Below are 12,944 nucleotides of genomic sequence, written 5' to 3'. Positions count from 1 at the left end.
TCTGTGCTGACAGCGGATTGAGCTCACAAACCTGTGCGATCATGTCCTGAGCTGAAATCAAGAGTCAGACACTTAATTGATTGAGCCACCCAAATGCCTCGGGTCTGGCACTTGTGAAAATACTTGGAACGTTGTTTCCTTCTTAGTCCCAGGAGGGACTGAAATTTGGAAATAAGAAGGCAAAATGCTTTAAGAGTTCCCTACCTGATTATTAGAGCCCCTTGGAGAGCTTGAATATGCAGATTCTCAAACCCAAGTCTATATCTATTGATTGAGAATCTTGTGGAGGCAAGGGATGGAGATAGGGCAGGATTGATATCTGAAAAAAAACAACAACAACAAAAAAACCCTGTTAAACCCTATGAGTAATTCTTTTGGTAGGCCAGGGTTGGGAACCTTTGTTCTCTAGTCTTCAGGGGTTTATGGCTAGAGGTCACCTCCTCCCAAGCGGTGGCAGATTTACCTTCCTAGAAGCTGAGGCTATTTTAATCCCAGCACCAGAGAATTGGCTCAGCTCCAACGAATGCTGAACTCTAAGCTTGGGAGCCTGGTTTTTTTGTCATATTGGAAGTTATTTGTTTCTGGGAGCGTTTGTGGTACAGATATTGGAACTACAAATCAGCCAGACAGGATAGAGACCAGGAGCAGAGTGAAGAGGCAAGATCTGTTCTACAGTCTTGGAGTGGCCATCGTGTCCCTTCCTGCCTCTGACCAGATGGCACTTTGGACTCTGAAGGAGCAGGAGTGAGTGAGCTTGGGCATGATACCCGCCTCCCCGCCCCCCCTTCCCAGGCTAGTCACTGGGTCTCCGTCCAGCTGGCTAAGTCTCTGCACAAAGCCTGTCGGCCTTGGGCTTCCTCTGTGGCTTTTACATAAGCAGCAATTCTCAGAATCTGGTTGAGAATCTGCTTTGTGAGATTAGAGTGTAGTGTGTGGGCAAGAGACAAGCATAGTTATTCTTAACCTGCGGGAAGGGAGGGAAAGGCAGAGAGTGCTCTGCCATGGACAGGTCTGTGACATGCTTGTTTATAGAAACAGCAAGCCCATGGTTTGGCTGGAATGACTTCTAACTCAGGTATTTATAACTTGTATTAGTGGGATTGAGAAGTGGAGAAGGAGGAAAAAAGAAATTGGTGGCAACAAAACACGGCAACAAACACAGAGATCGACTTCCTCCCAGTTGCTGGAGTTTCTTTACCAATTTGAGATCAGCTAAATCCTAGATGACCCTGGTCTTTTGTGGCTCTGGCCTCTTAGTTCTCTTTCTTAAGGGAGCAGCTGCTGACTTGCCATCGAAGGCTCCCTGTAGTGGCCTCTCACACTAAGAAAAGAAGAGCAAATCCAAACCAGTCATTAGTTCATGGGCTCAAGCAAGAAGCCCTTCTCTAGCAGTGCCATTGTCTTGGCTCCACAGACTGGATCTTCCATTGACTAGTGCCTCTACTCTAGCTCTTGTGGACTGATCGGATCTAGGGATGAGAGAGAAAGAGAGAGAGTGAGTAGAAAAGCTTAGACGGCCCTGCCCAGGGTTCCTGGGATCACGTGTTTAGAGATTTGGGCCTCTTGGGACTTTGTGCTGTGTGCCACCCGTGTGGCAGATGGCTCTAGAGTCTGGAGAGTCCTTTTTGTGCCTCTTCCACTTCTTTTTGGCACTTCTATCAACTACCCCTCTTTTCTGGGAGCTCTCCTCTTCCCTGGCTTCCTGGGTCTCCTCCTTTCTCTCTAATTGCCTAGCATCCCTACTCTAAAGATAGGTGTTCTCCATGGTTCTGTCCTTAGCCTCTCTCTCCCTTCCCATCTTCTCTTGTACTTTCAGTGATGGTTTTCACCTCCATGTGAGTATTTCTGAGATGCCCATTTCTAGCCCTGATCTCTTTCCCAAGCATTTAATTCCATGTTTATGTTGCTAAAGTGAATGTTTGTGATTCCTGCTAAATATCCCTCAAGTGTCTTAGATTTAGCACGTCTAAAACAGACATCATTGGCTCCCATCCTTCCTCCTTTGTCCAGACCCAGGTCTGCTTTCTGATCCTGGCACCATTTCTTTTCATGTTCCCTATCTCTGAGATTCAGAATTTGAGTCTTCTGTCTTCTTCCTTCACAGTTGTGTGGTGGCCATGCTTGCCAATTCTATTTGCTTTATTACTTTTGAATCCATCATGTCTTTTCTGCTCTCACTATCTTCATGCTAGTCTAGATCCTCATTACTTCTCATCTGAGCTATTGTAACAGCCTTCTAATTGGGCTCCCTGCCTGTATTGTCTCATATACATCATCACCAAAACATAGCTTTGATTGTGTCTCCAGCTTGATACCCTTCAGTGGCTTCCCAGAGCCTACAGATAACCCCACTTAGTTTGGCATTCAAGGCCTTTCCTGGTCTGGTTACAGTCTACCTCTCCTGACTTACTCTCCTAACATGATCTGCTTTCATCATTGCTCACCTGCTCTGTTATTTCCTTCTGCCAAACTTTCGTTCATGCAGCTTCTTCTACTGAGAATTCCTTATCTCTGTATTTCCACCTGTCAAGATCCTACCCTCACAGCAAGCAAGGCCATGGTCAAATACCATCTCACCCTCCAAGAAAGCTTCCTTGTTTCCCTTCCCTGATCCTGTTCAGAAATCATTTCTTTTCCTCCTGTTTGAGCACTTTATATAAATCTTTCTTATGACCCTTATCACATACCAGATTGTTTTATATTTTCCCTAATGGATTTTGAGAGTAGAGGGTAGAAGCTATGTATTCTTCATCTTAGCATCTCCCATAACATCCTCGTAATTTTCAAACTTTTTTGAGAATGACCCACATTAAGAAATACATTTTTTTTTAAAGAGAGAGAGAGCGTGTGCACAAGCAGGGGAGAGAAACAGAGAGGGGGAGAGAGAATGTTAAGCAGGCTCCATGCTCAACATGGAGGCCGACGGTCATGACCTGGCCAAAATCATGAGTCTGACGCTCAACCGACTGAACTACCCAGGCGCCCCAAGAAATACATTTTATATTGTGACCCAGAACACACACATCCCTAAACAAAAGGTTCATGATCAATACTTGCCCTTACTACATGCCATGGGATCTATTTTGTGTTCTGTTCTGTTTATTCATTATGCACTAAATCAGTCAATTTCGAGTCTCATTAATAAGCTGCAATCTGCACATTGGAAAATTTTATTCTATCTAGTATGAGTGACTGCCCTGTCTATTGCCTCTGAGCCACCTGTTTTTTCCATCTACTTTAATGAGAGCCAGAAGAGCACTTAAACAGTTGGCTTTAGGCTTTCCTTCTCTCTTGGGAATAGGCTATTATGAAGTTATCCCTTTATCTCATTAAGTTGAGGGATAATTTTGCTTTCCTTTTTTCTCTCAGGAGGATACAATACTGCCCTGCCTAGTACATGCTGGGAGTGGTGGGCATTCAAGCCCTCCTTTGCAGTATATCTCTAGTAATTCTGCCTTCCTGCACCCTCACTTCTGGGGACAGATGACACCCTGTCTCAGGTTGGTGTAGGCTTTCCTCCATCTCAACACTCTCTACCTGCTAAAGCAGAGGCTGGGTCGCATCTTGAGTATTTTCTCTGCTTCTAGGCTATGTTTTGCATGTGGAGGAGATCACTGTAGATTATGACGTGGGTGCTCTCTTCTGAGTTTTTACTTGTGCATGAAGCAATATTCCTAGAACTGTGTGGCTGTGTGAGGGTACCAGCTGCCTGGAGCAGTCGTATCCCAAGTCACTGGACATAATCAGTTACCTGGACTGGTGTGTCTTTTGGGCTGTGTTTCACTGGCATTTGGGCTGTGAGGGTTTATAGCTGAATTTTCTGTTAGAACTTTAGGCCCCACCCCAGACTTTGAGGATAGCTATTTTCTCATAGGACCTCTTCCTTGCCTCTGTTTCTGAAGTGATGCTGAGGCCGCAACTCTCACACCAGTGAGCTTGCTTCCTTACGTGGAAGAATGCTATAGTGTTCACGAGGGACTAGGTCACTGGTTCTTAAAGTATGGTCTGAGTGGGGCGCCTGGGTGGCGCAGTCGGTTTAGCGTCCGACTTCAGCCAGGTCACAATCTCGCGGTCCGTGAGTTCGAGCCCCGCGTCGGGCTCTGGGCTGATGGCTCAGAGCCTGGAGCCTGTTTCCGATTCTGTGTCTCCCTCTCTCTCTGCCCCTCCCCCGTTCATGCTCTGTCTCTTTCTGTCCCAAAAAATAAATAAACGTTGAAAAAAAATTAAAAAAAAAAAAAAAAGTATGGTCTGAGAATCCCTGGCGTCCCCTTTTAGGGGATCTATGGGATTCCCCCCCTTTTCCAGTTACATATTCAAATGAGGCCAGATTTTCTTCATCTTCACCTAGAATAGCTATCCCAACAGATTGAATGCAGATGTAGATAGGAGAATCCAGCTGTTTACTATTAAACCAGACATTAAAGAGATTTGCAAAAATGTTAAATAGTGCCACTCTTCTCACTGAATTTTTTTCTTGTTTTGGAAAACAGTGTTTTTTATTTTTTTTTAACATTCGTTTTTGAGACACAGAGAGAGACAGAGCACAAGTGGGGAAGGGGCAGGGAGAGGGAGACACAGAATCAGAAGCAGGCTCCAGGCTGTGAGCTGTCAGCACAGAGCCCGATGTGGGGCTCAAGCTCATGAACTGTGAGATCGTGATCTGAGCCGAAGTTGGATGCTTAACCAACTGAGCCACCCAGGCTCCCTGAAAATAGTGTTATTTTTTTTTTAACTTTTTTTCAAACGTTTATTAATTTTTGAGACAGAGAGAGACAGAGCATGAACGGGGGAGGGGCAGAGAGAGAGGGAGACATAGAATCGGAAGCAGGCTCCAGGCTCTGAGCCATCAGCCCAGAGCCCGACGCGGGGCTTGAACTCATGGACCGCGAGATCGTGACCTGAGCTGAAGTCGGACGCCCAACCGACTGAGCCACCCAGGCGCCCCAATAGTGTTATTTTTTTTTTTTCAACATTTATTTATTTTTGGGACAGAGAGAGACAGAGCATGAACGGGGGAGGGGCAGAGAGAGAGGGAGACACAGAATCAGAAACAGGCTCCAGGCTCTGAGCCATCAGCCCAGAGCCTGACGCGGGGCTCGAACTCACGGACCGCGAGATCGTGACCTGGCCGAAGTCGGACGCTTAACCGACTGCGCCACCCAAGCGCCCCAGCAATAGTGTTATTTTTAATAAGAATATTAACATGTATGGATTTATTTTAAAATGAGTTAACAAATATTTTAAAATATTTTCATTATAATTTCTAATATACTGATACAAACAAAAGCTCTTTGGGGTCCTTGATAATTTCTAAGAGTATAAAGAAACCAAAGAGTGTATGAGACCAAAAAGTATGAAAATTGCCAGGCTATGTCATGCTGTGGTAACAAAATCACCTCAAAAATCTCCCTGACTTAACAGATAGCTCATTTCTTGCTCACGCTCGTATTCAGTGTGTATCAGCACAGGGGCTTTGTTCATTAAAGTTACTCAGGGCCCTAGGCTGAGGGGGCCCTAGCCTATCACCTGCTGCCATGCTTAGCAGTCAGGAGAAGAGATACACACAGTAGTTCTTGAAAGCTTCCCCTGGAAGCGGCATGTCAGAGCATTGTAAAAGTGTGCAGTCTTGGAAGCACTTAAGTGAGAAACCTAAATCAAACAAAAACTCATATTCTTGAGTTCTTTGTACCCTCTCCCCCAACATTGTTGGGTAAGTGTCAAAACACCATTGCTTAAGGATAAGGAGAAAAGTCAAGGGTGTGAATTATAGAATGATGTTGCTCGTGAGGTACTGAACCCCATGCCACGTCCTAGACCCTATCTTTTCTCTCTTTTTAACATTTACTATGTGGGGCACCTGGGTGGCTCAGTTGGCTGAGCGTCCAACTTCGGCTCAGATCATGATCTCGTGGTTCGTAGGTTTCAGCCCTGCGTCAAGCTCTGTGCTGACAGCTCAGAGCCTGGGGTCTGCTTCAGATTCTGTGTCTCCCTCTCTCTCTGCCATGCCCCCCTTCACACTCTAGCTCTCTCTCTCTCTCTCTCTCTCAAACAAACAAACAAACAAACAAAAATGAATAAACATAAAAGACTCCTTAAAAAAATTTACTATGCAATATTTAAGACATATAATAAAGACATATGGAATCATAGAATGAATGTGTGCCCACCATCAGCTTAAGAAATGAAATACCTGTACCATTAAGCTCCCTTTGTGCTCATCCTCATCTGCATAGTAAGACAGACGGTAAGTATGTGGACAGAAATATAATCAGTGTTGGGTCTGTACCTGAATCTAAGTGCTATGAAGAAGATAAAACAGGGTAAGTTAGGTATAGAGTGATAACAGTAAAGCTAGTTTGGAAAGTCTTTTCCTACAAGGAGACCTTTGAGCAAAGACCTGCGTGAATTAGCTGTGTGAATAGCCAAGCAAGGGAAGAGCATTTTAATTGAGGGAATAGCATATGCAGAACCTGAAGCTAGAATCTGCTTGAGGTGCTTCAGGCAGCCAGGGTGGCTGAGGTGGAGGAAGAGGGGGAGGGTGAAGGAAACGCAGTCAGACAGGGAGCCAGAGGCCAGATGATTCAGGGTCTTATAAACAGGGTAAAAGTATTTGAATTTGAACTTAAGGATGAGAAGCCCATGGGCTTTGAGCTGAGTAATGACGTGATCTCATATATTTTAAAAGAATCACTGTGGCCTGCCATATTGAGAAAAAGACTCTGGGAGGCAAGGCCTGAAGCGGAGAAAATACGTGGGAATTATAGCCGTAGCCCAAGTGAGAGATAACAGTGACCTGAACTTAGTGGTGTCTTGTTGAATGTTTATAGCCTCTCTGAGGGTACAAAAAAGAGCCCTGGTTTGTAAATTTGCTGATTTTCATGGTGTAAGTACTCCCGCTGTGTTGATTTCAAGCTGTCAACGTGCTGTCACTGAAAGAGGAGGTGGGAAAGGAAGTGCACCGTCAGCTGTCGTGAGCCAGTGGAAGCTGGCTTGAACTTGGGTGTGGTTAGCTGGTGGTATGTTTGCAGGGGGCGCTCAGGTCTGTCATTTGTTATGGTAGAAGGGAGCTGCGCCACCTTTTTGGAAGGAGAGGATATGGAGGTTATGACGGGGAGACAGTCCATTTATAATTTCCGTTGTGCTGGGCCTTTTAAAATAAGCCTAGATGTTGGAGGCCCTGCAGGAGCCTTGGACTCTCTGAAATCCTTTGAAAGTGGAGTTCAGCCCAAAACCTCCCTGCAAACAGGAAGCTGGTTTGAGTTAGAACATAAAATAAAAACCAGCTGATGCCCCTGAATGTTTTTCCCCTGCTCCTCCCACTCCACAGAGCCAAAGGAAACTGCCTTTTTGTTTTTGGATAGTTGTTCAGAAAGTCAGAAAAAGCCAAAAACCATAAATCCTTTGAAAACAAGCCAACTTTTGAGCCCAGGCAAACTCCTGCGCATGGGGTTTCCTAGCCCGGATGTCTGTCCCACTGCCAGGAGTCCTAGGAGGAAAGTGCGTGAGGAACACAAAGTTGCCAGAGATCAGAGCCTGGAGCCCAGGCCCAGCGGGAAAAGATGGTCTGTAGCAGGTTTCTCCAACTGGAGCTTCCAGCCCATTTGTAGGTCATGAAATGAATAAAGTGGGCCATGACCAGAATAATTTTGTAATGGAATAGAGTGTAATAGAAAATAAAGTATATCACATGCAATAAGAGTAAGTATTATTTTGTGAAACTTTGATTTTATTTTTATGCACATGCACAGATGTACGTGTATCTATATACTGGGCCATAACATAAACTGTCTTTCTTACTGTGGCTTGTGGCCAAAAAATATTTGACCAACACTGGTCTTAAAGGTGTGAGTAACTTACATCTCCTTCCTGCTTTAGCTTGCTGTTGAAAAGTCCAAGCTAGTTTCAGAATGAATCTTCTGTGGAGCTGGATCATCTGCCCACAAAACACCTACCCAAATTCCTGTCAGAGGGAAGGAAAGCTGAGAATCAACAGACTGGTCTGATTCTTTGGGACCAAAGCTGAGGCATAAAGGAGGGATTGATGCAAATTTGGATCCAAAGGACTTGCCTAAAATGATTCACTGGAAGAGAATAGAAGTTGAGCAGCCTTTTAGCTCACTGCGCTTGATTCTGCTGACCTTTTCCATTTTTGTGGATAATGCTAGCCTTGGGTTCCTCTCTCTCTTCTGTTCTCTCTCTCTTGTAGGCAGTTGGTACAGCAGGGATGTTTCTGAGAACCCCTCCTTCTGGGTTAGCTGGAGGCACAGTGCCAGGATGGGGAGTGGTGCCCTGAACTGAGTGTCCCCTGGACTTCCCCAGGGGTATTTGTGCTCTCCAGTCAGTCTGCCTGCTGCTCAGGCCGTTCAGAAAGGTGACTGGGTGCCAGGGCATCATGAAGCTGAGAAAAAGTGAGGAAGGAGGCATAAGGTAGGGCGAATGACCAAGAACACAGAGAGTAGGGGACAGTTAATTTATCCCACACTAGGTTTAGTGTTTCAGGTAGGCCCATGGTAACTGACAAGTCTGGTGCTTGGCAGGTGGCTGTGGGTTGGTATAGTGCCCTGGGAATAAACTGCCTCTTTCGGTGAGTAGACATGTATTGGAATTGCTGGTCCACATCCCCAGGAAGCACAGAAGACTCTTGGGGACCTTCCTGGGGAATAGGCTTTAACTATAATGTCCTAGGAGATTTATTTTGGTCTTTGGCCACCATAGGGGATTTCTTTCCAACTAATTCAAACTAAAATGGTCCCTGGAGATAAGAATTTATACCATCCCTCTAGAAGGATTTTGAATTCTCCAGCTGAGACGATAAGAGAGGAGGAGAGATCCTAAAGCCACCTAATTGATTCTGGGTTTCCCCTCTCTAGAAACTGCCCTGGACTAGGAGTAGACCACCCTGCTACAGACATAAACACCTCTGACGTGTTTCTGGTTCACACCACCTAAGGCCTCCGAGACTCGTAGCAGAGCACAGTCTATCCTGTTTACATGACCTTTCTGCGTTCAGATGCCTACCTCTTTGAGTCAATGGAGCGACCAAGGACATGTCTGGGGAGGGCCAGTGCAGCGAGTCCAGACTGTACTAGAGGGTACTGGACCTGGAGTGACAAGCAAGATGTGAGGTGGGGTGAGAAGAGGCTCCAGGGCAGCCTGAATCTCCCATGGGATCATCTAGCAGAAAGGCCAGTGAACTAATTGAGGTTAGTCCAGTGTGTGCCCCGGGGCTGTAGCCAGTGTAGGGTAACAGTATGGATGGTGAGAGTGATTGTGAATGTCCCATGTGGCCATGTCCTATCAGAATCTCTGAGCACTTTACACATATATCCCTTGCATCTCTGTGGGAGTTGTGGCTTAATAATAATAATTAGAGCACTCTGAACATCTGTGCTTTGTAAAACACAGCATTAAGCCATGTTTCTGTCTCTCAGGCACATAGTCTGAATGAACTGGCAGATGTTGGTGGGGGGAGGTGCAGTTCTCTGATGGAGGGGAAGAACACGATGGGATGCAAAGATCAGGGATCTTATGAGTCACCTAATTGCTACCTAACATTCTTCTGACTCTTGGTGGATCAGAGTAGCCTTTCTTTCATGCCTGCCAAGGCACAAAGATTAGTAACCTCCTCTGAATCTCATAGACAGAAGAGGCCAGTGTGGGGACCCAAGGCTTTATCTTGTAAATGGAGCCTTCATGGATTGGGGGAGTGCTTGTTCCTCTGTGGCCGTGAGCTGAGCTTTCGCACTTCATTTTCTTTCCCATGGTCCCCACAGAGTGAGCCCTCTTAAAAGCCTTCGGTACACACTGGCTGTTCCCCATGTGATCAAGGGGCCTGTGGCCAGACCAGAACCTGGAGAAGTCAGTGGCCCCATTCTCTTGAAGAAAGCAGTTGGCACATGCTGGACGGTCGTGGGTACCTTCAGTACCTCCTTCCCAACTTGGCTCTGTCCATGTGTCACTTCTCTGTCTTGCTCTAACAGGTGACCTTGGAGAAGGTGCTTGGAATAACAGTGTCTGGAGGCAGAGGACTTGCCTGCGATCCCCGATCCGGTTTAGTTGCCTACCCAGCTGGGTAAGTAAGTGCATTGGAAGAAGTCTTATTGCATGGGAGTTTAAAGCCCTGCTAATAAACCAGTGAGGGTGGGCAGGGGTTTTTGGTATCTTTTGGGAGACGTGTCCTGGTTTACTGTTTTGGTACCACTTTTGTAAAGGAGTTACAGGGCCAGGTAAAGGCTCTCTTTTGAATGTTGTCCTTGTTGCCATCCTGTCGTGCTTTTTGGCCATCCACCCACACATACAGAGTCACACTTTATCTCACACGCAGTTCCCAACACCATTTTTAATATCTACCTTCTGGTCACCTTTGAAAACAGCTTTATTGAGTTGTAATGTACCACACAATTTGCTCATTTAAAGTGTAAAATTCAGTGTTTTTTTTTTTTTAGCATATCTACAGAGTTGTGCAACCATCACCACAGTCAATTTTAGAATACTTTCATCACCCCAAAAAGACTACATACTCATTAACAGTCACTCTCCATTTACCCCCAAGACCTGCAGTCCTAAACAACCGCTAATCTACTTTGAGTCTGTATAGATTTACCTGTTCTGGATATTTCATATAAGTGGAATCATTCCATATAAGTAGAATAGTTGGCTTTGTGTGACTTTTTTAACTTAGCATAATGTTTTTAATGTTCATACATGTCATGGTAGGTATCAGTACTTTGTCTTTTTATGGCCGAATAACATTCCATTGAATGGATGTCCCACATTTTTTCTGTTCATCAGTTGATGGGCACTTGGGTTGTTTTGACTTTCTGGCTATTTTATGAAAAGTACTGCTTTGAACATTTGCCCATTCTCATCACTTTGAGAGATGTCAGTGCCATGGGAGAGTGGTAGGGTTCGGGCCTCCTGGGTGACTCATTTGGTTAAGCATCCAACTTTGGCTCAGGTCATGATTTCATGGCTCATGAGTTCGAGCCCCACATCGGGCTCTGTGCTATCAGCGTAGAGCCTGCTTCAGATCCTCTGCCCCCCTCCTCTCTCTCTCTGCCCCACCCCTGCTTGCACTCTCTCTCTCTCTCAAAAAGAAATAAACATTAAAAAAAAAAAGGAAGAAATAAAGGTGGAGTTTTGGGGCTGGTGTTCTTTCCCTTGCCACCTTTTTACTCCTCTGCTCCTGCAGATGGGAACCCCCCAGCCATAGTTTCTTTAGGCTTTTGCAGAAGTGTTTCTTTTGGAGGCTTGGCAACTTTGCTGCTTCTGGGTCTCTCTGTCAACCCCTGTTCCTTCCAGCAAGGCGTGGGAGCACAAAAATGGGAAGGCCACACTGGTCTCCCTTTCTTCCCCCACTGTCAGCTTGGGAGTGCCAAGTTTCCCAGTGTGATTTCCACAGCAACTCTTGTAGTTTTTGTACCAGTATGTGATTTTCTTAGTTTTATCATCTCATCCAAAATCTACTTTTATCAAGAACTTATTCTGGGGGCGCCTGGGGGGCTCAGCCAGTTAAATGTCCAACTTTGGCTCAGGTCATGATCTCGTGGTTTTTGAGTTCAAACCCTGTGTCAGGCTCTGCGCTGACAGCACAGAGCCTGGAGGCTGCTTCGGATTCTGTGTCTCCCTCTCTCTCTGCCCCTCTCTAGCTCACACTCTGTCTCTGTCTCTCTCTCATAAATAAATAAACAGTAAAAAAAAAAAAAAAAGGAAAAAAGAAAATTTATTCTGTGCTAGGCACTTTGTTAAGCACTTTGCAAGGAATGATTTTATTTATTTATTTAAAAAAATTTTTTTTTTCAATGTTTATTTATTTTTGTGACAGAGAGAGACAGAGCATGAACGGGGGAGGGGCAGAGAGAGAGGGAGACACAGAATCAGAAACAGGCTCCAGGCTCTGAGCCATCAGCCCAGAGCCTGATGCGGGGCTCGAACTCCCGGACCGCGAGATCGTGACCTGGCTGAAGTCGGACGCTTAACCGACTGCGCCACCCAGGCGCCCCAGGAATGATTTTATTTAATACTTAGAGCAACCCTGTAAAGTTGATACTGTTATCCCATTTAGAGAAGGAAACTAAGATACAGAGATGTTAAGCAATTTGCTCAAGGTCACACAGCTAGTGAGTGTCTGTTGGGATTTCAACCCAAGTAGTCTGACTACAGAGCTCTTAATCTTAAAATGGCATGGGGTGGGGGAAGATCTGACTTTCTGCTTATTTTTAAAGGTTGCTTTTTGTGTAGCCGTCTGCCTGCCGTACGAATGAGAAGAGCCCAATTTATGGGCATCTCAGTCTGTGCCAGGGAAACTTCTGTCCCTGAGTCCTCAGGCCAGTGTCTCTCCTGAGTGGCCCTTTGGCATTTGATGTATGCAGTGGGGGTGCTGTGGGAGCTACACTGGCTTTACTCTGTAGAGGCTGAACTGGCCTTCTTCTCCCTGACCAGAAGCAAGTTGATGAATGACCTCTGTTGCTGCCTACCCTGTGCAGCCTGCCTCAGGGGGATTCCACCCATGCCTGCCCCTGCCTGGGAAAGCCGGGTTCCTTCTTATTGGAGATGGGGCTGGGGCTGGATGTGAGGTAGGCAGGAAAGACCTGGGCTGTTGCTTGGTACGTGCTGGGCCTCGCGTGCCTGCCCTAGGGATTGTGGACGCCTGCTCCCCACCTCTTTCCCCCATGCCCCTGTCTCCAGGCCTGGTGCCTTTAAGGATGTGTGCTTCTGTTTGTGGGCAGGTCCCAGCCTGGCACGTGTGCCTGGCAATCATTAGCCTTCCAGGTGGTGTATAGAAGCTTCCCTTCTGTGACATCTAGTAGGTTCCCTCAGTGTGCTTGGCTTGGGCCAGCCCTGGGCAGAGAGTGCCATGATCTACTCCCTGACCTTCTACATTCCTAGAACTTCAAGTTCTCCTTTTGTAAATGGCGTCTTTTTGAATGTTTTCATTTTGCTAT

At 46.0% G+C, this 12,944-nt stretch overlaps 1 protein-coding gene across 2 annotated transcripts in view; it reads left to right on the top strand.

Moving 5' to 3' along the window:
- Positions 1–12,944, top strand: part of MAPKBP1 (mitogen-activated protein kinase binding protein 1) — a 54,768-nt gene that overhangs the window by 16,244 nt on the left and 25,580 nt on the right. For both annotated transcript variants that reach the window (XM_047075282.1, XM_047075283.1), the window contains one exon: positions 9,981–10,072. In XM_047075282.1, the coding sequence (XP_046931238.1) occupies positions 9,981–10,072 (92 nt within the window). The remainder of the gene's footprint in view (positions 1–9,980; positions 10,073–12,944) is intronic.

The sequence above is a fragment of the Lynx rufus genome, unplaced genomic scaffold, assembly GCF_022079265.1.
Source record: "Lynx rufus isolate CCGP_SWC_20201006 ecotype Redwood Valley unplaced genomic scaffold, mLynRuf1.p SCAF_13, whole genome shotgun sequence".
Classification (NCBI taxonomy): domain Eukaryota; kingdom Metazoa; phylum Chordata; class Mammalia; order Carnivora; family Felidae; genus Lynx; species Lynx rufus.
This window is presented reverse-complemented; position numbering and strand designations above follow the sequence as displayed.